The sequence below is a fragment of the Rhinoraja longicauda genome, chromosome 12 (assembly GCF_053455715.1).
Source record: "Rhinoraja longicauda isolate Sanriku21f chromosome 12, sRhiLon1.1, whole genome shotgun sequence".
NCBI lineage: Eukaryota > Metazoa > Chordata > Chondrichthyes > Rajiformes > Arhynchobatidae > Rhinoraja > Rhinoraja longicauda.
The window spans coordinates 37,256,158-37,283,695 of NC_135964.1; the positions used below are offsets into that span (position 1 = coordinate 37,256,158).

A 27,538-nucleotide genomic window follows, 5' to 3' on the forward strand; every position below is an offset into this window, starting at 1 on the left:
TTGTGGCTCATCATTTGTTACCGTTGATTAACTATCTTCACAAGTAACAAATTGGGGTTTCCTCATGCATTTAGTTATAAGAGTTCCCCCAACATCACTTGACTCAGAAGTTGAAATCGTTCAGGGTTTCTCAAAAGGTTAGTCTTCTTAAAAGAAGAACCAAGTTCTCACAGGCTTTCCCCAGTATGTACACTAGGTGACATATCGTGGGCCTTGGACTTTTTGATCAGATAAATACCTAGCTAAAAATATTTTCTGTTATCAAGGAAATACCAAGACATTATTAATTATTCATCTAAAATAGAACAAAAAACAGATGAATAATTAATAATGGTATTTGGTATTTCAAATCAGATTTTATATGAATCACATCAGTACTCAAAAACTCAATTCATTTAAAATAATTATCATCAAAACTAGGAACTTTTACATTTGTTACCCAGAATATATAGGCTATCCAAACTCACATATTTTTCAAGATAATCTGAGTCAGTTGACTTCAGTTAAATAGTTCCAGTTATTTACCTATTACTTAGCAGCCACTTGTTCACCATTATAAATGAACACCCGTAGATATGCTTACTTCTGCATTTAAATCTTATCAATGTAAACGGAAAATTTCTACTGATATTCGGAATATTTTAGTTGAGAAACCAACCAAGGTCACTTTGTTCTGCTTTCATCTTACCACTTCACTTTATTCATTAAAATAGTTACAATCAAACAGTCGGGGCAGAGTTTTGGTTCTGTGGCTACAAGTAGCCAGGAAATTACAACATCATTGAAACTGAGCCCTCGGAAAGTGAAAGTCAAAATCAAAATGCTGCCCAATGTTGCTTTTACTTCTTCATTTATCCATTGCATTTTTTGGCTTGAGCAGTGTGTCAACATAGGGAGATTTGAAATTTCATTCATAACCACTAGCTTTTGGTAATTTGGTATCATATTGCAGAGCAAAACTAAAACAATTTTAGCTTTGCAGAATTTTGCTGACCACAGAAGAACACATTAAGTATCTTGTGTAAGAAGGAACTGCTGATGCTGGTTTACACAAAAGGCAGACTCAAAATGCTGGAGTAACTCAGCGGGTCAGGCTGCGTCTCTGGAGAAAAGGAATAAGTGACGTCTCAGGTCGAGAGCCTTCATCAGACTTTCAATATCTTTGTCAATATATCTATACCAACCCTGAGCTGGACCAGCGCAAGATGGGGATTTTTTTAAGAAATTATAAAAGGGACATTATGTACATACTTGAAAATAAACTGGGAAAGAATAGGAATATATTACTAATTAAATGCTTTGTTCAAAGTAAAGGCAGACACAATATGAATGTGTTTAAAAAAATGTACTGGAGTAACTCAGCGGGTCAGGCAGCTTCTACGGAGAACATGGATGGGTAACGTTTTGGGTTGTTCCTTTCAGACTGATCCCAAAGGAATTAAGCAGATGTATGTGGAGAGTGATGGTACTGCCTTAGTTTTATATACAGTACTTCTATTTATAGAGTCATAGAATGATACAGTGTGGAAACAGGCCCTTCAGCCCTACTTGCCCACACCAACCAACATGTTCAACAACAGAGCTTTATTTGTCACTCGGTACCAAGGTACCGAACGAAACTACATAGCAGTCACACACAAAAAAGAACACAAGACACATGACCCCAACACAAACGTCCATCACAGTGACTCCAAACACCCCCTCACTGTGATGGAGGCAACAAAACTTCCACTCTCTTCCCCACGCCCACGGACAGACAGCTCGTCCCCGACCGACCCGCACAGTCCCCGCAAGGGGATGGAAGTCCCCGCGGCCGAGTCGCACCGGGCACTGAGACGTCTCGCAGCCGAACCGGGCGGTGGAAGGCCCCGCGACCGAGCCGTGCGCAGCTAAGTCCCGCGGCCGAGCCGCGCCGGGCGATGGAAGGCCTCGCGGCTGAGCCGCACCGGGCGATGGAAGGCCCCGCGGCCAAGCCGCACCGGGCGATGTTAAGTCCAGCGGCCGAGTCGCACCAGCGATGAAAAGTCCCGCGGCCGAGCCACGCCGGGCGATGTTAGGCCCCGCGGCCCGGGCACTGTTAAGTCCAGCGGCCGAGCCGCACCAGCGATGTTAGGCCCCGCGGCCGAGCCGCACCGGGCACTGTTAAGTCCAGCGGCCGAGCCGCACCGGGCGATGTTAGGTCCCGCGGCCGAGCCGCACCCCGCGCCGTGAGGAAGAGACCTAAAAGAGAAAGGTTTCCCCCACCCCCCACACCACCACCCCCCCCCCCCCCACCCACACATACACAACCAAAATAAAACAAAAACCATCCCAACACCGACACACAACAAAAAAAAAGGAAAAAAGACGAACAGACTGCTAGCGAGCCGCAGCCGTTAGGCGCCGCCACTTCCCAGCTACACTAGTCCCACCTTCCCGCGTTTGGTCCGTGTCCCTCCAAACTTGTCCTATCCATGTACCTGTCTAACTGTTTCTTAAATGGTGGGATAGTCCCTGCCTCAACTACCTCCTCTGACAGCATGTTCCTTACACCAACCACCCTTTGTGTGAAAATGTTGCCCCTCAGATTTCTAGTAAATCTTTTTCCCTTCACCTTAAACCTATGAATTCAGCTAACAGCCTGTTTCCTTTATCATCATTACTTTTTTGCATATCTTTCATTCATTTGTTCTATCTCTCTGCACCACCGTCTGTATCTCTTGTTCCCTTTTCCTCTGACTCTAGTCTGAAGAAGGGTGTGGACCTGAAATGTCTCCCATTCCTTCTCTCCAGAGATGCTGCCCGTCTCACAGAGTTACTACAGCGTTTTGTGTCTATCTTTGGTGAGTAAGGAATTGAGAATGTGGTAGGTGGATGAATTCTTCATGGACTCCTTGAACAGCAAAGGACTATTTTGGGTTGTCTCATCTCTCGATCATCCTCCTCATCATGCCCCCATCTTGGAAGCTCAGCTGGTGGAAAGATTAAGCTTCACGGTTGTGTGGTTATGCGTCATTCAGCAAACCACATAAACCTTGACACAATCTTTGCTTAATACCATGGGACTTCTCTCAAACATGACTTTATCATTTGACTTTCATCGCAATAATATGCGTAGAAGTTACAAAAACATTGTTGAGATTCTGTTAGAGTTAAAGTAAAACTATTTTGATGTTGACTTTGCTTAAAGATTGACATGTCTCCCTAAATGCCAAAGCATATTTGGCATTTGCTTGGGAGTGGTGGGAGGAAGGGAAGGCCCAGAGATGAAAGCATTGACTAATGTAAAGATCAACTATGCTTTTCTTTTTAACTTTTCTCCGATAAAATTGCTTGCTGAACTTTAATTACTCAAACGACTTGTTTGGCAATTCAAAGAAAAACAGCCCTTTTATGTTCTATATTTAAATGGTATTGAAGGCTTCTCAGCTCTCATTAGCAGATTTCACAAGGCAGCGACTAACCTCCCTGAGATTCTCATGTAGACAAAATGTATGTCTCAAAGTGCTCAAACTGTGCTCAAGGAAGCCTTTTCTTTAGAGATATAGTGTGGAAACAGGCCCTTCAGCGTATCGAGTCGGTGCCGACCAGCGATCCCCATACACTAACAATATCCTACACACTAGGGACGATTTAGAATTTCTACCAAAGCCAACTATCCTATAAACCTGGAGTATGGGAGGAAACCGGAGCACCTGGAGAAAACCCACACAGTCACTGGGTAAACATACAAACTCCATACAGACAGCACCTGTAATCAGGATTGAACCCAGGTCTCTGGCACTGTAAGGCTGCAACTCCGCTGCGCCACCATGCCGCCCAAAAGTTAAAGTGTACTCTATTGGTCTCTCTGCCTGCTCACTCATTCTGATCATCAAAGGAATGAATGGGCAAAATCAAGGCAAACATCGTATGACATTGCATAATGTGGGTACCCGTTTCTATTAAAAACTGAAAAGTGGCATATTATTTAAAGAGGCTTTAGATTGGAAAGTACATATGAATAAAGAGATGATGTTCTTGTATGGCAGTCCCATGTAGGTTTAGCAAGCAGTTTAAGAAGGCAAACCTACATATGATGGCAGTAGAGAGTTGTGTACCTGTGGAGGTTCTGAGAGCCACGTGATTAAATATATTTAAAAAGAAAACGGGTACTTTTCTTAAATCAAAAGTATATATGTGGTTTGGGAAGGAACCATAGTGAGATAGATCTTTCTTATTTACATCGGCGAAACCAAGCGCAGGCTCGGCGATCGCTTCGCTCAACACCTGCGCTCGGTCCGCGTTGGCCAAACTGGTCTCCCGGTGGCCGAGCACTTCAACTCCCCCTCCCATTCCCAGTCTGACCTTTCGGTCATGGGCCTCCTCCAGTGCCATAGTGAGGCCCACCGGAAATTGGAGTTACAGCACCTCATATTTCGCCTGGGCAGCTTGCAGCCCAGTGGTATGAACGTCGACTTCTCCAACTTTAGATAGTTCTTCTGTCCCTCTCTTCCCCTCCTCCTTCCCAGATCGCCCTCTATCTTCCTGTCTCCACCTATATCCTTCCTTTGTCCCGCCCCCTTGACATCAGTCTGAAGAAGGGTCTCGACCCGAAACGTCACGCATTCCTTCTCTCCTGAGATGCTGCCTGACCTGCTGAGTTACTCCAGCATTTTGTGAATAGTGAGATAGATGATTGACATGAATAGCGGAATATGCTTGAAGGACCAAATGGCACTTTTTTTCCCCCAGCCTGTCCTGCTGAGTTACTCCAGCATTTTGGGTCTATCTTTGATTTAAACCAGCATCTGCAGTTCTTTCCTACATTTTTTTTTTGTTGTCTGAAGCAAATTATTATGCCCTATACTATATTGCCATTCATGGCTTTCTTATTGTGCCTAGATTAGCGATCACATTGCATTAGAATTTACCAGTGCCTTCCTTTCAAAGTACCGCTGGTTCTGATACATGCTAAGAAAGGAAAAGGTTTTATATAAACACAGGTACTTCTTAACATCTTCGTCTGTACAGAACTGTGCGAGGCTCTTTTGCATTTGTTTGCCAAATGTCAGGTACAAGCCATGAATCAGGCAGGTGTTCTGCCATTGGTCATTCTAGTTAAGAGGAAACACCCAATGTTTTTTGGATTTCACAACTGTGGGAAAGCACCTGTTCTGTACTTCCCTGTTTACTCAGACTAAAAATATGTAAGAGATCAGGCACTCCTTTCTTCCTGGGTTCAAGCTGTCCCATAATTTTGATGGAGCCTTTGTCAGAATTAGCACACAATTGAACATCAGTATCTTTCATTACATCACAGGGCAATGTGGCAACCCCACCCTACAATATTGTTTGTGCAAGCATTGATAAACCTTTAAACAATCTCTCTCTGTGCCTCAGTGCAAATAGATGAACTCACCCAGTTGAAAATAGTAAAAAAGTGCTGTCAGAAATCAACCATAAAATATATGTTTTTTAAATAATCTGAAGCTCTAGGCTGCTCAATCTACTGATCCAAGTCTGTATTTATAAATGTTTCCGTGGCTGACATAATAAATGTGGCTACAATTACATAGAATGAAACTATGAATTTAACTGCAATGAGTGGGGAAATAACATTTCAGAGCAGATATAAATCAAATTTTGTTTCTATTTTGGTGATGCTATGTTATAGATACTTGCCATTCTATCATAAGGATTTCAGTAAATGTAATGGTGCCACGTAATTTTTTTGCAGTACATGCAGTTGTTCTGTGAAACACAGCCAGGGCTATCTTTGTGGACTTTTGCCCTCCAAAATTTGGGAACAAAGTACAGAAGGGGGTGGAAGAAGAAGAATTCATTTAAGAAGAATTTAGATGAACATTTGAAATGTCACGGGGTAGAAGGCTACAGGTCAAGTGCTGGGAAGTGGGTGTAGTGTAGGTAGGTACCTGATAGTTGGCACAAACACAGTGGGCCAGAGGGCATGTTTCCATGCTGTCTGAGTTTAATTACTAGCCAGGAGCCAAAATAAGGAAATATACTGACACCAAGGTAGTCAATGTTTCAAATCTTTATTATAACATTTTATCAAATAACAGAATTTGTCCACAAGACATACTTCATTGAGTGATTTAACAAAATATCCCCAAAAAGCCAATTTATTAGCACGTTAAGGCTAAATTTCATCCATCTACATGTAATGATTAAAAATTTAAAGTATGAACAAAATTAGTTTAAAAACTATTATATAATCACAAGAAAAAAAAACCAAGTCAGGCATAGTGAAATTGGAAAATATAAAATCTTCCTAAATGAGAACTACAACTATATATCTGTTGTAACAAACATACTAAACACAAATGCGTTTATATCCCAAGTGAACTCAGATATTTGCACTTATACAATTTTGTAGTCATCCAAAATTCTTTCTATTTTGTCACTTTCCTTCAACACGAATGCAGCATATGCCATCACTTCCACCTTCCAAATTGTGACCAGTAATTCTTCCATCAACCGAAATTTCCGAGTCAGCAATGACTTTAATATTTGCCACACTACTTCCCTTTTACATTAAACCTCTTTTCTCCTTGTAATGATCTTCACATTGTTTATATTTAAACTTCAAATGTATTAATTAGTATAATCTATCAAACTCAGAATCTCCTGTGCAAATACCTGGAATAAATCCAGCAAATCCATCCTGTTGGAAGGAATGAACACCTGACCAAACAAATTAAGACATTTCCCAAATAGAAGAACTGTACAATTTACAGAAGGAATCTCCTTTCACTGCATCAATGGTAAATTCAAATAAACCTAAAAAGATCTATTTTCACATAAATGGATGAACTAAGGCAAAATATCCACGTCAGTGCTGAAAAACAAAGCAACTTTTTTCAAGCCTCATCAATTCTTATTAAAACCATATCTATTGATTTACCTGAACATGGTTTCAATACAACAGTTTTAATGTTTTACCAACCTATGGAATACATTGAATTTGGATATATCTAAACAGCCCCCACAGATGTGTACCTAGTTTCGAACAACTAAATATAGTGAATTTTGAATTTACAACAAGATATATGCATCAGAACACTACTATATGTTGCAATGATCATCTGTAATACAATTTTAAATCATCACGGCCTGGATTTTGTTATTTACATTGAGAACAAAACTGTCAACCACTGAAACACTGGGATGCCGGTCAATAAAGTGAAGTGGCTGCCAGTCATTCATGCTCTTCTTCAACTATGTGATTTTGCCCCTTCAAGTCTAATCCAAATAAAAGCAATGACTGGATGAAAGTGCCAAGTATATACATACTGTCCTCACAGTTAAACACCCTGAAAATGATCCACTGATTAAGGGAACTTTTAAAATGGCATTTTCAGATGTAATTACTAATCAGCAAACTCGCATGTGCTTACCTCTGCTGATTATAATTAATCAATATTTCAAATATAATGCAGCGATAAAAAATATTTTATGTCAAAAATGCATTTCCGCTTCTGCCTAAATTTCATGCATGGTGCAATTTTTATTTTGTGCTCTATAAAGTGGTGACAACCAGTTAAAAAATATATTTTGTCCCTGGTTTATGGTCCATTCAAAATTTGCAATGTGATTGACTGCTTGGCTCAATATCAATGCTGCCAGAAATACAAAACAAGGTATGATAAGGGGAACCCAATTCATAGGGAGATTGACATTAGGAAGCATCACTTTACTCCTGACAACAAAATCCAGGCTGACAGATATAGTCAACTCAATCCCATCTGTTAACTCTAAAGAAGGAAAAGGTGCACAATTCTAAAAACATTAAAAAGGTTAATACTACCATTAGAATGCTTTTGTTTACTAAGTACTACACAGTAGTCAACAATTAAAGTTTCTTTCAAAGAAACAACACACATTTGCTCATAACTAGCAAATTTCTCTGTACAAAACTAACAAGACTGCCTAACTGACAGTGAGGGTGGCGAGAAACATCCCAAAATAGGAAGTCAGAAGAGGGACATTCTCGATTGGGCAGCTTTACCCTTCAAGATGCATTTAACCTGCAAATAAGAAGCAAGAATAAACAATTAGACTTTCAATATTGTTTCACTTCAGTTAAAAATGTTTTTTGAAGTAAGCTACTTTTCTTCGTATTAATTAGCTTTTATGAAGCTATTTTTTGGGTTGCTTCTGCAGTCAAGACTCCAGGTACAACTTTTTGAAGAATGGGGAGATTTCTCTACAACCGCTCACTCACCTCTTCTCCTCTTAAACCATCTGGTACCAGGTGTACTGGCTGTTCATTCTCCAGGTTTCTGGCACTGGGATCAGCTCCCTTTCTCATCAAAAGCCGGACAGCATCTACCTGACTGATTCGGTCTTGCATGCCAGCTGCAACGTGAAGTGCGGTGTTCCCATTATATGCCTGCAAATAAGAACAAAAACACACTTTTTAGACAACAATAGGTTTTAATCCACCTTTACATCAACATAAAAACACTCATTCTGAGCACTTGTATGTTTTGTGAAGTGGCTATCGCCAGTTAGATGGAGTGCTGCCTGAAAATTTATCAAAGCCATAGACATTGAAAGGCATCAAATGTTTTACTCTTTACAACAAACTCCCTTTATTGACTGAGTTGTAATCTTACCTTGGTATTTACCACATTGAGACTGGTGGGTTGCTCTAGAAAGTAACGCAGAAGTTCGACATTCGTTTCTTCTGCAGCCATATGCAGAGGAGTGCGACCACTCTTCCGATCCTGGGGAAAAATAAGACATTGATTTGAGCTTTTTTAATTTGTTTATCGTGACAAAATAATTATCATTTGGTTGACTAACTGACAACACTTTGACTGCCCGGAGGCATTTTAATTCCACCTGCAATCTCCATAGCTTGATTAGAATCTAATCCAAACTTACCCGAGTTTCAATAGAAGCTCCCATCTGTAATAAGGTTTTAATCGTATCCAACAAGCTCTTGCTTTTCATGGCCAGTTCTTGTGTCTCAACAGATAGAGGTTGTTGATGAAGTTTACTCGGAAGCTGATGAATCACTTGATTCTGGGCCAGGACTGCACAATGTAGAGCAGTCATACCTAAGATAAGAGAAACGTTCAAAGTTCTGATCACAATTTACAGCTGGCTGTAAATGCAAAACAAGTTCCATAAAACAATGCAACAAATATTCCAAAGTTCCATTTTGCTCCCTTTTTACCTTTAGTGAATATTATTTGAGAAATTGCTGTCTGTTTCAACAAAACAATACAAGCATTATCTGACTGTTGAAAAGTGGTGTCTGGTAAATTTATTTTGACCATTTTTAATCTGGCTATTGCTTGTGCTAGAAATGGTAATAGATCTTACCATCAAAGTTTGTAACTTCCAGATTCAAATGCTGACAACTTAGTGATATACCCTTTTCAATGGCCTGCAAAGGAACAAAGAGAATCTGTAAATAGCAATCGACTTAAAGCATTTTGTGTGTTGTTACTTCATTCAAATGTTACAACAAATGAGGCACAATTGGTTTGTCGAGTAAATACACAATAAGATCATAAAAAATGATATGTATCCACATAATAGTTAAGATACAAAATTGCCCAAGGTGATTCAGAGATGTCAACATAAAAGGGCAACCAAATAGAAGATTTTAAGATATTTTTGCAAAAACAAAATCAGATTTCCTGGGTTAAAGAAAGAACATTAGGAAAGGTGTTTTAATCACCTCAAGTACACGAGCTCACTGACGTAATTAAGAACATACTAGACCAAGTGGACCCGTTGGGCGCAAACCTCTCCTGCATTGGTGCACCACCCACTCCTCCCTCCCTCCCCCTCCTCCCCTACGTCCTCCCCCCTCCCCTTATCCTCCCTCCTCCCACCCCTCCCCACCCTCCAACCCCCTCCCTCCCCAGGAGATAGATTTAAACTTAAAAATGTGAATAACTTTAAAAATATAACACAGATTTCAATGAAACTTCTTCCATTAGCACCAAAGGGACGACAGTGAGTAAGGTGGGCCTAAAATTGTTGTGCTATCGTGTAGTTTTGGCTGTAGTTCAGGAACAAACAAACAAGAGTTTTAGTATATAGATTGAGGTTTGCCAGAGGGTGGATTAAATGGTGGAAAGACAAAAATTATGGGAAATAGTGAGGCAAACGTATCTTTTTTGTCCTTTATGTTCCAAAAGTGGTCCCAAAATAATGAATATTTCTAATATAATCCAAATTACATTTGAAAGATACATTTCTATCCATAATGTTTTGCGTTTGGGAATTTAATGGAAAACACAACCACAAAACATGTTGGTTTTTACAAGTATCAGCGGCCTCCTGAAGATGAGGCTTCTATGGAATCACAAGATGAAGAAAGAAAAAAAAAACACCCACCACAAGCACATGAAAGTGTCCCTTTTCGGCAATGACATGCAGTGGTGTTCTACCCCAGCGATCCGAAGTATTAATTTGTGCTCCAAGGGTGACCAGGTCCTGGACAATCAGGTGTTGGTTGGCAGCAACAGCCACTTGCAAAGCACTCTTTAAAAGAGAAGGGAATGTTTGACCAACTCATACAAGGAAATGGATGAAAAAAACAAATGCCACACTGATAAGAAACTAGTGTAATAAGCAAACAGTGCAGCTATTGCAAAATGCAAGTCATGCAGTTACTGAAAAACAAACCATTTCATTTAAACATTAGCAAGAAAGTGTATATTGATGGAGATTATTGCTTGCAATGTAAAATGAACGATCAACCATCTTGTCCAAAAGAGGCACTTAGGGTGGCACAGAGACACAGAGCTGCTGCACCACAGTGTCAGTAACCAGGGATCAATTTTGACCATGGGTGCTGTCTGTGAAGTATATGCGCATTCACCCTGTGCCTGCATGGATTTCATTCAGATGCTTCGGTTTCCTATCATATTCCAAAGATGTGCAGGTTCGTAGGTTAATTGACCACTGTAAATTGCCACGAGTGTGTATGAGAAAACAGTGTAGCAGAACTATTATGAACGGGTGATCAATGGTCAGCATAGGCTCCGCGGGTCAAAGGGCCCGTTTTCTTGCTATATCCTTAAACCCAAACATAAACAAACTACATAAATCGATTGAAAAAATAGATTGTAACAAATTATGTTTTGGGGGGGATTTCTGTTTAAAAATCAATGTTCCCACAATCACCTTTAAATCCTGACAATTTTTTTTACATGGCTGATGTGTCAATGTTTGCTTACCTGACCATTGTGTTCTTTAACATCTATCATGTTAACAGCAGCCATCTTCTTCCCAAGAATATATGTAAGAGCTCGTCTGCCCTGTGCAGCAGCAATGTGCAAAAGACTGGAACATATAAACAAAAAATAGATTATAAAGTAAAAGCAGCTTATAATATCAGTCTCTTTCCAATGCAAGATCTCAACCACTGTGCTCAATTTTTGATTTTTGAAAATAAAACCAGCATATTAGCATAAATAAGATCGCTTTCAGTGCTGCAATTTCAGATTAAGAAACATTGAATTTCACTATGAAATTGCAATTATATTTTCCAGAATGTCTAGGGAGCAAATCCAAGAAACAAGTCTTACAATGAGGTAATGCAACACATTGAAAACTGGGCACAATAAAACACATCAAGAACAAAGATTTAGAGACACTTACGTGTCACCATCAGAGTCTTTGGAAAGAAGTTGCACTTGAGTAAGATGGGACAATTTCTTCTCCTCTTGTTCAAGTTGCCATTGAAAAAAGGACTTGCCTTGCGTTTGCGATGGATAGTACAAAGAGGCTGGCTGTGAAACATCACCCTGGGAGTTGGGCTGTAGGGAGCCACAACTTGGCATATAAAATTCAGATGGTTGTTGACTGCCCACAAACTGGTCACCAATTTGAGGAAATGATAACTCATCGGGTATGGATGGATTTGGGTGCATAGGAAGAGCAAATGTGCAATCTGGAAAATCACTTGGCATCTGGTGAAAACCTAGGACCTGTCCACAGGGGAGAACTTGCTGGAAAGTTGGAGATTGGTGGACAGCTTGATTTGACTTCAGGTCCTCCTGTTGTCCAGAAATTTGCGGCGGACTGTGTATTGGGAATTGCTTAAAGTCCTGGCACGGTTCAGGGGATAGATGGCATTCACGGAGTTCCTGCATACAACAGTCGTTGCGGAACTTTCCTTCCCTCTGAAAAGTTTGATCACTCTTGGCAATATTGGCCCAGTTGACCTGGACAGTATTCAGAGAAATCTCTTGGGTGTCATTCTGCAACATTTTAATTATGGCCTCAAGAACATCTGGATTTACATCATTTCGTGATTCAGTTTTATGGGCTCCATCTGAATTCTCGGAGTTTGGCGTCTGGGGCGGAGTCTACATTGTAAAACAAATTATAGACAATTAGTCAAATAAATCATCTTATTTAAAAATTACACCCTATTTGACAACAGCCATAGTAAGTGTGTCATGGTTTCACTGCCTTGTGATAAAATGACAACCGTTGTTTTACTCTGGGTTCCCACAAGCATATTACTATAATGTGCAAATCTAGAGACTACATTATAGAAATAACAAAAGCAAGACTATATTTTGAACATTGGATATTCTTACCAGTGGGAAAGATGATGCAAGCGTTACAGATTGCTTATATGGAGGTACATCAGTAAGGTTCTCCAAAGCCGATCTTTTTTGGCCACTCAGGAGAGTTCTTATATCTGTTCAGATCAATAAGCAAATTATCAAAGTCATGGATTTGTACAGCATGGAAACAGGCCCTTAGCCCTACCGTTTTCATTCGTCCTTATGCCCATCTATACGAATCCCACTTAGATTCATAGTATTATGTATCTTAGAAACAGACCCTTCAGCCCAATCTTTCTGTGCTAACCAAGGGCCTTTCTGAACTAGCTCCATTTACCTGCATTTGGCCCATATATCTCTGTGGCTTGCTCATTCAAATCCCTGCCTAGATGTCACTTCCATGCTGCTACTGCTCCCACCTCCACTTGCTTTGGTAGTTAATTCCAACTAAACCTATGCCCTCCAGTTTTAGACACTCCAAGAATAGAAACAGACACTGGTTATCTGCCCTATCTATGTCTCCCGTGATGTTATATAGCTCTATCATGTCATTTCAGCCTTCTTCACTCTAGGAAAATCGGCCCAATTCTATCCAATCCCCCTTTTAACTCAAGCTTTCCAATCCAGGCAACATCACTGTGAATCTTTGCCACATCCTCTCTAGCTTAATCACATCCTTCCTATAGTGCAGCAACACTACTTTGGGTGTAGTCCCACCAATGTTTTGTGCATCAGTAACATGACATCCCAATTTGTTTTCTTGGCAGATGAAGGAAAGCATTACTGATTCATTCTTTCCCACCCTAAAAAAACTCGTGTTGCTGCTTTCAAGGTACTATATAATTGTTCCTGAGATCTCCCTGTTCAACAATACTGCCCATGGCCCTGTCATTCACAGTGTATATTCTGCTCATGTTTAACTTCCCAAAATACTGCACAGCACATTTTCTAATGTTTTTTAAATAACATCTACAAATTTGCAAGATAATTACTTACGAGAAAAGGGCTCTTCCGATGAATTTGAATGAGCCTAAATTGAAGAAGAAAAAAAACTAAGGATATAGATAATTTCCCAAATAATTCTCAGATAATTTACCTAAATCCAATTGCTAAGTTTAGTCAATGATTACAGTAGATTGAATTGCTTAATGTTAAAAGCAAATTTCAGTATCTAAGCAAGTGACGAATTTTCAAATGTTTGACTATTTAAATTGACTTATTGCAATTTAACAAAAAAACAGAAAAAAAATAAAAATCTGAGTTACCAGGTGACTTTCCAGCTTGGTGTCTGACTGGGTGGTCCTGAAGTAATTGAGGAGGTCTTTGACAGGATTCTTCACTCTAACTCCCTGGAAGGGTTGTTTCAGATCCCTTGCTGTGCCCAAGCAGGCCACTAGAAAAGGAAATGCAAGGATGAGCATTTTAAATAGCAACAGTAATGCTTTTTACACTCAAGGAAACACAGCAGCCATATTAAATCCAACCACCTCCCACAAACACCACTGCAGTAAACACCAGGTACTCTGCATTGTGCATTGACCCTGACATTGCAAACTCTATTTTGAAACAACGCAGAGGGACCTGTTCCGTCTAACTGAGGGAGTGGATGGACTTTAGTTTCACTTCTTATCTGGAAGTTATAGACAGCCACAAAGAATCAGCCAAGATGTCCATGTTCAAATCTCTCGAATTGGACTTGATCCTGGAACCAACTGTCTTGGACAAGGTCATGGAATGAAAGCCAAGGCGAGAAGTCGGAATAACAGTGTCAAGGCACAGAGGAAAATCCAGGGCTGCAGATGACTCGCATGTGCCTGAAATAGGCAAGAATATGTTGCCCAAACCAAATTCATCTACTATAAATCTAAGGAGAAGTTTGCTTCCAGCTTGAACAATTCTTAATCATTATCTTACACCAAGCAGACTGGATCAGTAAAACGCGATTCCTTCGTGCAAATCGAAAAATTAGACCAAATTCCCGTTCCAGACCACTTGGTATGTCAAATTAAAATCGCTCGTTTTATTTTGAAGAATACCATTAAGGAAGGTGCAGTTAGGGAAGAGGGTTATTTTCTCCCAATCTAGTTATATTAAAGCAGCACAATAACGCTTTATTTTTTTTGTTCGCAAAATAATCCCGTTCGCGGTTGTCCATCGCAGCCCCACCCTACTCATCGATCAACCCAAACGCCAGCTTCTCTTACTGCTCAATTATTTACCCAATAGTTGAGCAGTAAGTGAAGTTGACGAGGCAGGAACAAAATGTTCAGAAGTATGGGAAAAAATGCTGTTACAAATGGAAGAGTTGGCAGCTGGGACAGTGGGCCGGGAATTGAGGGGGGGGAGAATAGATGTTGGGGGGAGAATAGATGTTGGGGGGGAATAGAGGTGGGGGGGGGGGGGGGGATAGAGGGGATGGGGGGGGGTAGAAGATTGGCGGCTACACCTGTCCCGGTAGCTAAAGAGGGCACGGTTGAACCTCTGCCGACTTTGAGTGGGCGGCCGTACAAGTACTGCACCGTAGAGAAGGGAGAGGTGGCTGGAAGGCCAAGGCAAGGGAAGGGCAGCTGTATCTACACCCACTTAGTTTGGGTTGCGGGGAGGAGAGGGGGAGGGTCAGTGGCTATTTCTGTATGGAGGAAGTGGGGTGATATGCGTGGGACGTTCGGACCAGCAGTACAGGACCACCCGTGCCTCGACCGGCCGGAGCGACTAGAATCTGGGCGGGAGAAAGCTGCTCGGATGGAACGAGGGGGAAAGGGGAAGGGGGGAAATGGAGGAAAGGGGGGGGGGAGGAGGAAAGGGGGGAAGGAGGAAAGGGGGGGAAGGAGGAAAGGGGGGAAGGAGGAAAGGGGGGAAGGAGGAAAGGGGGGAAGGAGGAAAGGGGGGAAGGAGGAAAGGGGGGAAGGAGGAAAGGGGGGAAGGAGGAAAGGGGGGAAGGAGGAAAGGGGGGAAGGAGGAAAGGGGGGAAGGAGGAGGAGGGAAGAGGGGGGAAGGAGGAGGGGGAGGGGAGGCAGGTCTACTGGACTGGAAAAGGGGAGGGGGCGTTAAACCTGGTGGGCAGGGGGGAATTAAGAGGTGCAGGCGACCGCACCTGTAAGGGCTGGCCTGGGTGAGGGGACGCGACGCTAACCAGGGGCAGGAGGTGTAGCTGTTATACCTGGCGACGGGACGCCGCAGCTGGACGTGTCGGACAGCGGCGAGGCGGGCGATGGCGGCTCGCTGGCCGCGGGGGAACTCTGGTAGAAGGAGCCCAGATTGATGGGGCTCGACATCAGCCAGTTCTCGCCGTCGTACGAGTTCTCGCTCCCTTGGTCCAGGATCATCCTTCGGGCGGAGAAAGGAAAGGCGGAATGCGGAGGTGGGGACGTGCTCCGAGCAGCTCCGGGAGTTCGCCTCGATCTGCAGGGGCTTCCTCGTCTTAGTCGCACCTAATGCGCCCACAACTATTTTTCTGCGGCTCCTTCCGGGAGGCAGTCTTATGACATCTCCCCTTCACCTCCTATTCGTCCCGTCTGACGGGGAGGATCCCCTGAAGGGGCGGGAATTACGGTAAGTGCAAAAAAAACATGCGACATTACTGGCAATGATGATGTGGGAAGGGGAGGAGTCGGCCGGGGTCCGGCGTTGCCAATTGTTTGTCCCTCTCCAAGGGCGATTGGCAAGGGAAGGAACAAACAACGAACATAAAAGATTCCTGCTTAGAATTAGACCAAGTCATAGTTGCTTCCGAATAAGGCGAGGTTCGGGCAGGTGAGCTCGACCCCCCCCCCACACACACACACAAAATTAAAGGATTCTGAAAGGGGTCACAAAAAAATAAGCAGTGACACTTAAAATTGAGGGGCATAGATAATACAGAGACCCCACTTCCTCCCCAAGAGAAGATTATAACCCAGAGTGCGTGTTTGCCGACCCATAATGTCACATATCCAGAGATGCAGCCTGAGCCGCTGAGTTCGTCCAGCATTTTTTTTAAATCTACTTAAGGCAAAGATGAGGTGGATGGCGCAGCTGGTAGTGCTGCTGCCTCGCCTGTCTCCCCTCCCCCCCACACCACCCCCTCCCCACCACACCACCCCCTCCCCACACATCTCTGTAGGGTGGGGTTTTTCTCCTACGTCCCAGTGACGTGCAGGTTAAGTGGCCTTTGGAAATGGCTCCAAGCGTGCGAGGGAGGTGTTGAGAACGTGGGATAACCGTAGAACTAGTGTGAACCTGCGATCGATGTTCGGCGTGCACACGCGTGACCCGAAAGGGCCTGTTTCACTGACGCATCTTTTAATCAATCGAAGGGATTTATTTTCACTCGGAGGGTGAAATGGGATAGGCGCAGGGCATTTCAATAGACAATAGGTGCAGGAGTAGGCCATTCAGCCCTTCGAGCCAGCACCGCCATTCAATGCGATCATGGCTGATCACTCTCAATCAGTACCCCGTTCCTGCCTTCTCCCCATACCCCCTCACTCCGCTATCCTTAAGAGCTCTATCCAGCTCTCTCTTGAAAGCATCCAACGAACTGGCCTCCACTGCCTTCTGAGGCAGAGAATTCCACACCTTCACCACCCTCTGACTGAAAAAGTTCTTCCTCATCTCCGTTCTAAATGGCCTACCCCTTATTCTTAAACTGTGGCCCCTTGTTCTGGACTCCCCCAACATTGGGAACATGTTATCTGCCTCTAATGTGTCCAATCCCCTAATTATCTTATATGTTTCAATAAGATCCCCCCTCATCCTTCTAAATTCCAGTGTATACAAGCCCAATCGCTCCAGCCTTTCAACATACGACAGTCCCGCCATTCCGGGAATTAACCTAGTGAACCTACGCTGCACGCCCTCCATAGCAAGAATATCCTTCCTCAAATTTGCCAATCTACTTGAAAAATGTAGGTTGGCAATTCCAGGACTTGAGCCTTTGGAATAGGAAGCATGGTCCGCAATCTCTGAGCAAAAAAAAAAAAAAAAAATGAGCAAGGGGTCAGCCTTGGACGAGAATAGGTTGGGACTGAATGGGCGGGTTGAAGGAGGTTGGAGGGATGCGAATGCCAGCTGAGGATCAAGGATATAGGAAACAATATCACATGTCTACGCCAATCTGTTCGTGGGTCAGAGTGCACTGCTGTGTGACACACACTGTGGTAGAAGTCTGTGGTCTCCATGCCTCTGGACCAAGACTTTGCTCTGTCGAGGTCAGTGACCATCTAACATTATTAAATTAATATACAGGTATCTTCCACCTGTCAGAATTGGAGTGGAAGTAAGTCATTATTGATTGTGAGGCATTGCCCAAGAAGAAAAGAGGGAGTTATCATGGTGGTAAAGATTGGAGGATATCACAGAGACTGTTTTGTTGCACATTATGACCCAGGCACTCAGTAATTCAGCATGTCAGTCAGCATTTTGGGAGAACATGAATAAATTATGTTTCAGGTCAAGACCCTTCTTCAGATACATTGAGTGTAAAGAAGAGTCATGACCCAAAATGTCTCCTATCCATGTTCTCCAAAGAGGCTGCCTGACTTGCTGAGTTTCTCGATTAAAGCAATAATCCTGATAATTGATTTATCTATTGAATGATGCACTATTTGGATTCTTTGGATGAAATAATTCTCTAACCTCAATACCTATATTTCCCTTTACTTTCTGAACTAATCAAATCCACAAAAACAACATCTATAAACTGTACATCTTTTTTCACCAAAGTCCTCCTTCAATCAGTTTAGTCAGATATTATTTACTCCTCCTTTATTGGCTCAAACTTGTTCGTTAGAATTATTTTCACCTTACTGAAAGTATGTAGTATTTTTCTACCTCTCATATTAGATTATTTGGCCTGTAGTTTCCTGATTTATCTCTCTCCATTTTTTTCACACCTCTCTCCAGTTTTTCAACTGGGCTATTACAATTGAAATCCTCCAGTCTTCTGGCACCACATCCAAATCAAACGATTGAGGTCAGTGTTAGTAGTAACCACAACCACACACGGTAACCTAAGAATTCACACCCATGGCAAAAATTGTTTCATCATATTCAGTTCTGACAACGTCAAAGAGTCATGAAGTGATACAGTATGGAAACAGGCCCTTCATTACAATTCATGCACGATGACCAAGATGCTCCATCCAAGCTATTTTGGGGTCCTCCACCTGAAACAGTTGCTCCGATTCTCTTTCCACAGCTCGAAGGTATGACAAAATGCTGGAGTAACTCAGCAGGTCAGGCAGCATCTAGGAGAGAAGGAATGGGTGACGTTTCGAGTTGAGATCCTTCTTCAGACCTGAAGAATCAGGGTCTGAAGAAGGGTCTCGACCCGAAACGTCACCCATTCCTTCTCTCCTAGATGCTGCCTGACCTGCTGAGTTACTCCAGCATTTTGTCATACCTTCGATTTGTACCAGCATCTGCAGTTATTTTCCTACACTTTTCCCACAGCTGCTGCCTAGCCTGGTGAGCTTTGAAAGCAGGTTCTAAATTAATGACTAATTTATGTGATATTTCCTTGTAATTTACCTCTTGGAATTCAGATAGATTTCATGCAATGTCAAAACATCCTTGCGAATGCAGTGAACAAAACTGCTCACAGTACTCTGGGTGTGGACTTGCCAGAATGTTGTATTACCGGATTTTAGTGTTGTAGGTCTATAGCCCAGGATTCTTAATCATGTTGATGAAAGGTTATTGATTTTGAAACATGGATACTTTTTCTCTCCCCAAAGTTCTTGCCTGACCTGCTGAATATTTCCCACATTATCTGTATTCATTATACAATTGAACAAAAACTTTAACCCAAAGAGAAATATAATACTGATGACCTGGCCATTTTGTATCACTCCAAAACATTGGAGACACCAATGGGCACATTGCAAAAGAACTTGGGCCTTGTTGTCCTGGAGGGATCACTGTTGGATACTCCCAGGGTAATGAGATTGACAGCGATTGCTTCAAGGTAGCTGAATGGCTTTAACCTTCAGGTACTCTTATCTCCAGTACACTCCTCCTACCCTCTCAAAGCTCTATTTACAGAGCCCAATGCTGAATCTACTCATCACCTAGCCATCCTGCAATACATATCTTTCACACAGCACACCCCCATTGAAATTGCTACTTTCCCCCTCCCCAATTTCCATCCAAATTGCTGGGTGTTTTTCCCACATGCCTACCAGCAACCAGCTTGCTGGGATCTCTTGCCCATATTACACACACCCCACAAACCATGACATATGCTTAATTGGCCCAGAGATTATGTCATCAGATCTGCCTTCCATAATTGCCCATATCCCGTGCCAAAAATGTGCACTGTCTAGTTATTTCTACCTGAGGCCTGTAGGACATGGGTGTAGTTAAAATTATTTTACTCGTGACGCTTTCATTCGTGAAGAAGTACTAGAATTTATAGGTATCATTGCCTCTCATTCTGTATCCCTGGAGCATAGAAAATAGGAACAGCAGGAACAGGTCCTTCGACTCACGATGACGAGGCAAAACATAATGCAAAGTTAAACTGTTAAACCAATCTCCTCTGCCTGCACGTGATCCATATCACTCCATTCCCTGCCTATCTTTGTGCCTATCTAAAAGCCTCTTAAATGCCACTATAATATTTGTTTCCACCACCACTCCTGTCAGCATGTTCCAGGCATCATTCTCTGTGTAAAATAAAACTTACTCCTGCATCCCCTGTAAACTACCCCCCCCCCCCGACCTAAAGTTATGCCCTCCAGTCTGCCCTCAGAAAAAAAGTTTTGATTGTCCATGTTGTCCATGCCTCTCATTATTTCTGTTCTACTGTCAGATCACCCCTATACTTTGGAAGCTCCAGAGAAAACATAGAATAAGTACAGCACAGGAACAGGCTCTTCAGCCCGTTATGTCCTCAGCACATGATCCATCGGACACATAATTTCCTCGGCACATGATCCATATCCCTTCATTCCCTGCATATCTATGTGCCTATCTAAAAGTCTCTTAAATGCCACGATCGTATCTGCCTCCACCACTGTTCTGTTATTTACTTCTTCAAAGAATTCTAGCAAATTTGTCAAGCATGACCTCTCCTTCACAAAGCCATGCTGACTTTGCCCTATTTTATCGTGAACTTCAAAGTACGTAACCTCATCCTTTATAATGGACTCTAAAATCTTACCAACCACCGAAGTGAGTGACCAGCCTGTAGTTCCCACTATTCTGCCTTGCTCCCTTTTTGTGCAGCGGGACAATATTGGCAATTTTCCGATCATCTGGGACCACTCCTGACTCTAGTGATTCCTGAAATATCACTATCAATGCCTCCACAATCTCTAAAGTTACCTCTCTCAGAACCCTAGGTCTACCCTATTTATGCCTCACAATCTTATATGTTTCTGTACAGGTTTCTCCTCAAACTTCTACGTTCCAGAGAAAACAATGCAAACATGTCTAACCTCTCCTTCTAATTCAGGTATCATTCTAGTAAACCTCTTCTGCACCCTCTCCAAATCCTCCACATCCTTTCTATAATGGGGCGACCAAAACTGCACATAATACACCAAAAGAGACCTAACCACAGTCCTATAAAGCTACAACATGACTTCCAGACTCTTATTTAATATGCCTTCTCTACTGCTATCTACTTGTATTGCCACTTTCAAGGAGCTATGGATTTGGAACCCTACGATTCCTTTGCACATCAATGCTGTTAAGGATCTTGCGGATCTTGCCATTAATTGTATACTTCCCCCTTGCAGTAGACCTCCCAAGGTGTAACATCTCACACTTGCTCGGATTAACCTCCATCTGCGATTTCTACCAGTTCTCCAACCATATCTGTAATTGTTCTAAATCTGTATCCTTTGACTGCCTTCTTCACTATCTGTAACTCCATCAATTTTGACATTGTCTGCAAACTTATCAACAAACCCATCTACATTCATGTTCTACTTCTTTAGAGGTCCCAAACACCCCCAGTAGTAACCCTCACTGTAAGATGTAAAAAAACAGATATCTTTTAAGTTTAGGTTCATATTTCTGTGCAAATCTGAAATCAGCTATTTTTTTTTAGTTATGCACATAGTCCACAGATCTAATATATTTCTGTTTTGATCTACTATGATTTTAGATGCGCCAGATTTAGAAAAAATAATGTTGTTTACTTCAATCCGTAAAAATAAAGATTATTTCAATGAAGTAGATTCAGAATGTTGGTTATCATTCCAAGGCATAATAAAGTTGTTAATTTTTTTAATCTGCATTTTGAAATATTTTCATGTTAGCACAAGACCCCTATTGACTGTTCTACCAGTTGATGTTGGTACCCAAAGTTTTTTCACTAGGCAGAACATACTCCAGACGACAAGCATCAGGGACCACTGCCTGCGAATTACATTCGACAGGTGACCAAACAGGACCCGTACATGAAGGGCCCCTGAATTAGTCCAGCTTCACTCATGAAGGGCTAAGTTGGTATTACTTATGTAGGATAATACAAATTATCTAAGGTAAAATTATGCAGTGGTGGAAGGTTAGATAGTGGTAGAAGCTAATTTAAATTATGAAAAGATATTAGATACTACAGGCTTTATTTGGCACTTCCTCCTTTTGCAATGAGGAACATCACATGTGGGAAAACGTGATGCAGTCAAATTTCCTATCACGCAATTTCATATGGTGCCGGTACAACCAATGCTGTACATTCGATCACCATTAAAAATGTTCGGTATGGTCGCTCAATGGTTACATTAATGGACCTAAAGTCTATGATCGGGATTCGGCTGACAAGGGTTCAAATCCTACAATAGCTGCTGAGGAATTCTTTAAATATACTTGGAATGAAAAGGCTAGTGTCAGTCGAACTGTCAATAATGACCTCTTTGGATCGTTCACCTTGTCGTGATGAAGAGACCTGCATGCCCCCATGATTCCGAGAGCGATGCTGTCGGAAGCACTAGTTTCTGGTCGGGCCACCCATGGCAGTAAGGTCGAGGATGAAGGTCCAGACTAAGAACGATCCAACCTGCAAGACCTCAACGGCGGACCAGGCGATCAAAGTTATCTTGAACTCAAAGGCTGTGAAGGCGGATGAAGGCTGCAACAGATCTATCAGCTTCAATCGTCTTGATTCCATTGCCATAGGAATTAGTTGATTGAAATGTGAAGGACCGTGTGCTTCTTGGAGTGCAACATCAAGTACATGTTAAACAAACCCACGCACAGGTATCTTCATTCTGTGAGCAGCACAAGACTTCACTCAAGACTTTCGGCGATGGGGGAAGGGCGACGGGAGCAGGCTACGTGATGGCTGGATGCTCCTAGTCAAGAACCGGCACGGAAGCGGTGAATACTTGATTCAATCGCTCAACTTTGGACATAAGCCACCTGAGAGTTCATAAAATCAACCTTGACGGATAGCCACCACGACGACGACAATAATAATGACCCATGTGGTTCACTGATCTCCATAAGGGAAGGAGAGCTTCCATTTGTATCTGCCCTTGCTTTTATGTGATTCTAGAGATAATAGCGAGATAAGCAGTGGCTTCACTAATGACACACATGAGCATGATAAAAAGAGTGAAGAGAATCTGAGCATACTTGTTCTGATTATTAGCAAAACACAAAGTGCTGGAGGAACTCAGTGGGTCAGGAAGCACCTGCGTGAATTTGAAGAAGGGCCCCAACCCAAAGGTGCATGGTTTGATTTCCTTGTTTATGTTCAGAACATGTGCAAAGGAAATCCATTCCCTCCACAGATGCTGCCTGACCCACTGAGTTACTCCAGTTGTGATATCTCAACTGTTTCCTGGTCACAGTTACCACCACTCGTCTCTTGTCCAAAATAAATTCCAGATTTATTAAATTAACTGGCTTTAACAGCCCATGTACTGGGATTTGAACTCTGGGTCAGATGTTTGGATTATTAGTTCTCTACCATAACCACTATGCTATTATATCTTTAAGATACACCCATTAACAATACAAAGGAGAACATTATTGTAAGAATGTTCCAACATAATTCCTGTCAACTTTTCTTTTCCTGTTTTTAGTGACAGGAGAAATTTCATCCCATCAGTCACTTTTTTAATGCAATTTCTTTACTGAAAAGGGCCAAGTTGTTCACATTATGATTATTTCTCTAAACAAATTTGCCACAGAAGAATGAAGGCATTGATGGATCAAGGAGCCTCGTCCTATACTTTCAGAGCAATGATACTTGGGCACCAACAATGACATGGATTTTTGCTCCTGTCACCTTGGGCTATAAAAAGAACAGGCATTCATCATAGAATAAAAATCACTTCATGTGCTACATCAAACCGATTGCAAGGAAGACCTCAATGTTTAATCTGCTATACCTTGTGACAGTTTAGTCAGAATCCTTGCTTCCTTGGGCCCTCGCATGAAAAACGACCACTTGGATAAGACCTCAATGCACCCAGTGCCAGTAAAACAATGTCCCAACGTTCAGCACCTTCAAGAAATGAGGAGAAAAACCCTTAGCACCCAGACCTTTTGCATCGTCAATTCAAAGCGTCATTCTCATCAGAGTTTGCCATTTACAGAGATGACATATCTCAACAGATTCACACATCCTTCAGAGCTGACCTTTTTAATCACGTTCAGTTAAGTTTCCGACTGAAACCCATGCAGAGTAGTCATGTTATGTGTAAAGTACCCAATCTCTGGCTTCCATCTAAAGAATGTCAAGTATATTTTCGTTTCGGAGTTCCTGAACCCGCGACAGCCCATGACGGAGAAACAGGGAATCTCCCGGCTCTTAAATTTCCGCCTAACATCTCTATCTGTTGACATACTGGCAAATTATTCACATTTTTCCCCACACGCGTACAATACGTTTTCCACAGTGGCTGAGAATGCCAGAAATGCCCAGCAACGCAAGCAGTCCCGGCGATGCTACTCATCTCTAAGCATTTTACCATTTTGTTCTTTATTTCGGATGTCCAGTATCTACAAGGGATTTTATTTTCGCTGCGATTTCCTCGGCGATTACACAATTCTGACCGCTGATTGACCCTAGCCCGCGGAAGCTTGGCGAAGGGGCTCTGTACAGTATCTCCGCAGAACCTTTAAAACACTTAATATTGGGTACGAACCACTTGTAAACCAGTATTTACATGAGAATATAACTGGCAGATTGAATGGTTATATAATTAACTATCAGGACTAGTGGTTCATTGTTTAAACCATCAGAATTAAGCAGACAGTAACCATCGGATCCAATCCGCTCAGAAGCTGGTGTTTCATCTGCTCAAATTGAATAATAATCATACACTGAAATAAATAACCAACCAGTCTTTCATTCCTCTGCTGTTTCCTCAATTGTCGAAGCGACGATCATGATTTTTAAAAAACCTGTTTGATTCTCGTGCAAAAGGCAGAAAACGCGGACTCCGGCTGCTTCGAGTTACCTGCAATTTCCAGTCATTGCCTCTTCGCTGTTGTCCACGACAGAGTTCGGTCCTAGCAATGATTGAAGCGAACAATTTTAATGTTTGTTCTGCCTTGTGCGTGTCCTCGGAGTCCTCAGCAAAGATTGACGAGGTATTCGCAGGTTAGGTCAGAAAACTATTTAGAGAGTTCTACTGTGTTTCCCAGCCGCGAGGTCTGACGTCTTGGAAATTCCCAGTCGTTCGACAGTGGTGTCACTGTAGTCTAAATGACAGCGACGGAAAAGAAACTGTTCTTAATTAACGCCGCGACGCCAGCACTCATTTCACTCGGCTACAGTTTGTAACTGCAACACAATGCGAGCAATTGTTTATTTATGAACACTTAAAATGCCCCGCGAACCCTTCTATTCTTACTGCTGACATTATGGGCGTCGAATGAATGGCCACTGATCTATCCATGCATGATAGCGGGGCGGGGGTGGACACTCAGAAGGACACACAGTGCTGGAGTAACTCAGCAGGTCAGGCAGCATCTCTGGAGAACATTGATAGGTGACGTTTCGAGTTGAGACCCTTCTTAAGACTGGGGGGGGGGGGGTGGGGGAGGTGAAGAAACCTGGTCCTTTGTGTATTAATCAGCATCCGCGGTTTGTTTCTACAACGCTCACCTTTTCACCTGGTCAAAGTTAATGTTCTACGTTTTCTCCACCCCAAAAAAACGTGGCATTTTAGATCCAGCCACACTAATAAGAAATAGGAGCAGAATTAGTTCATTCGACCCATCAAGTCCAAGGTACGTCCTTTTCTTCTGAGGATGTGCCCTCTGGTCCTCGACTCTCCCACTAGTGGAAACAGCCTCTCCACATTCACTCTATTCAGGCCAATAGCTTTGTAATCAATTTAATAACGCATGTTACTTATCGATCCAGCTGGCTATATGAGGCATTCAAATTATTATTTTTTAAAGATATGGATATAAAGCAGAGTGGCAAAGTAAGCGAACACCGGACGTGGTGAAGACCAGAAAGGTTTAAAGCAAAATCAAAATGATGGAGGAACTCAGCACGCCAAGCGGGGAAGTGGGGGGAAATGGACACATTTCGGGTTCGGGTCGGGGCACTTCTTCACAAAGGTGCGAGATTTGATTCCCCGGATTGTGTACAGAGCAAGTGCTGGGGGAAATACAGCGCCTTGGTGGCTGACGCGGAATTTCATAGAAACTTGCACGGACACAACAGCGTAATTGGGAAGTACACCGGTACTCCACCCCCGGAGCACTCACCCATCTGTTGCGGTGGTCCTGGTCTGCCAGTCCGAACACTCACAAACCCCCCACTCCCTTCAGTAAGACGAACAGGGTTGCCCTGAGCACCTGCACGCTGTTGTGCCAAGAACCATGCCTTCTAACTGTTGCCCCCGCATCGGCAAATCCCCCACGGCTCGGTGTGGAGAGGCTGCTTGTGTTAGAAGGCTGCTTGTGTTAGTGCCCGAGCCACTGTTCAGCAGTTCAATGCGAGGGCTCGGGATTTAACGACGAGTGCAGATATTGTAGGAACCAACAGCGGGTGACAGCCCACCCAAATCTTGCTGTCTCCCTCGTCACCTCAGGCGAGCTTGGTAATTGATCTGCCTCAAATCGCAAGAATGTGGAACACAGAACTGTACAACATAGGAACAGGCCGTTCGGCCCACAGTGTAGGTGCCGACCATCATGCCAAATTAAACTAATCTCTGGCTTCATGTGATCTATATCCTTCCATTCCCTGCTTATCCATGCAACTATTTTATACGCCACCAGTGTATCTGCCTCAACCAACCTGGAACAGTAATGACGGTGGGACAGCAATGGCAGGAATTTCTGGGCAGAATGCAGAAGATGCAGGATCATTTCTGTATCTGTACCTTGATGTATAATCACCATCGCTGGTCGTCACTTTCATTCCAAAGAGGAAGAAAGATTCTAAAGGGAGCAAGAGGCAACCGTGGCTGACAAGGGAAGTTAGGGATGGAATAAAACAAAAAGAAAAGATGTATAACATATCAAAGAGTAGCGGAAAGCCAGAGGATTGGGAAACTTTCAAAGGACAACAGAAGGTAACAAAAAGGGCAATACGGGGTGAAAGGATGAAGTATGAGGGTAAGCTAGCCAAGAATATAAAGAAGGATAGTAAAAGCTTCTTTAGGTATGTTAAGAGAAAAAGATTTTAAAAAGACAAATGTGGATCCATTGAAGGCAGAAACAGGTGAAATTATTATGAGTAACAAGGAAATGGCAGAAGAGTTGAACAGGTACTTCAGTTCTGTCTTCACTAAGGAAGACATAAACAATCTCCCAGATGGTGGATCTGGGGAGACAGGGGAACTGAAATAAATTCGCATTAGGCGAGAAATAGTATTGGGTGGACTGAAGGCTCATAAATCCCCAGGGCCTGATTGTTTGCATCCCAGGGTACTCAAGGAGGTGGCTCTAGAAATCGTGGACACATTGGTGATCATTTTCCAATGTTCTATAGATTCAGGATCAGTTCCTGTAGATTGGAGGGTAGCTAATGTTATCCCACTTGTCAAGAAAGGAGCGAGAGAGAAAAGAGGAATTATAGACCAGTTAGCCTGACATGGGTGGTGGGG

General features: G+C 42.6%; 1 protein-coding gene across 1 annotated transcript; it reads right to left on the reverse strand.

Annotated features, from left to right (window-relative positions):
• Window positions 1–6,054: 6,054 nt before the first annotated feature.
• Window positions 6,055–15,990, reverse strand: nfkbiz (nuclear factor of kappa light polypeptide gene enhancer in B-cells inhibitor, zeta). The gene is made up of 12 exons (XM_078409497.1): window positions 15,688–15,990; window positions 13,793–13,920; window positions 13,524–13,557; window positions 12,558–12,661; window positions 11,611–12,320; window positions 11,187–11,292; window positions 10,342–10,488; window positions 9,316–9,379; window positions 8,872–9,047; window positions 8,601–8,711; window positions 8,207–8,374; window positions 6,055–8,009 (listed from the first exon to the last, which is right to left on the reverse strand). The coding sequence occupies exons 1-12, from the start codon at window positions 15,851–15,853 to the stop codon at window positions 7,956–7,958; spliced, it is 1,968 nt and encodes a 655-aa protein (XP_078265623.1). The 5' UTR covers window positions 15,854–15,990; the 3' UTR covers window positions 6,055–7,955.
• Window positions 15,991–27,538: the final 11,548 nt, after the last annotated feature.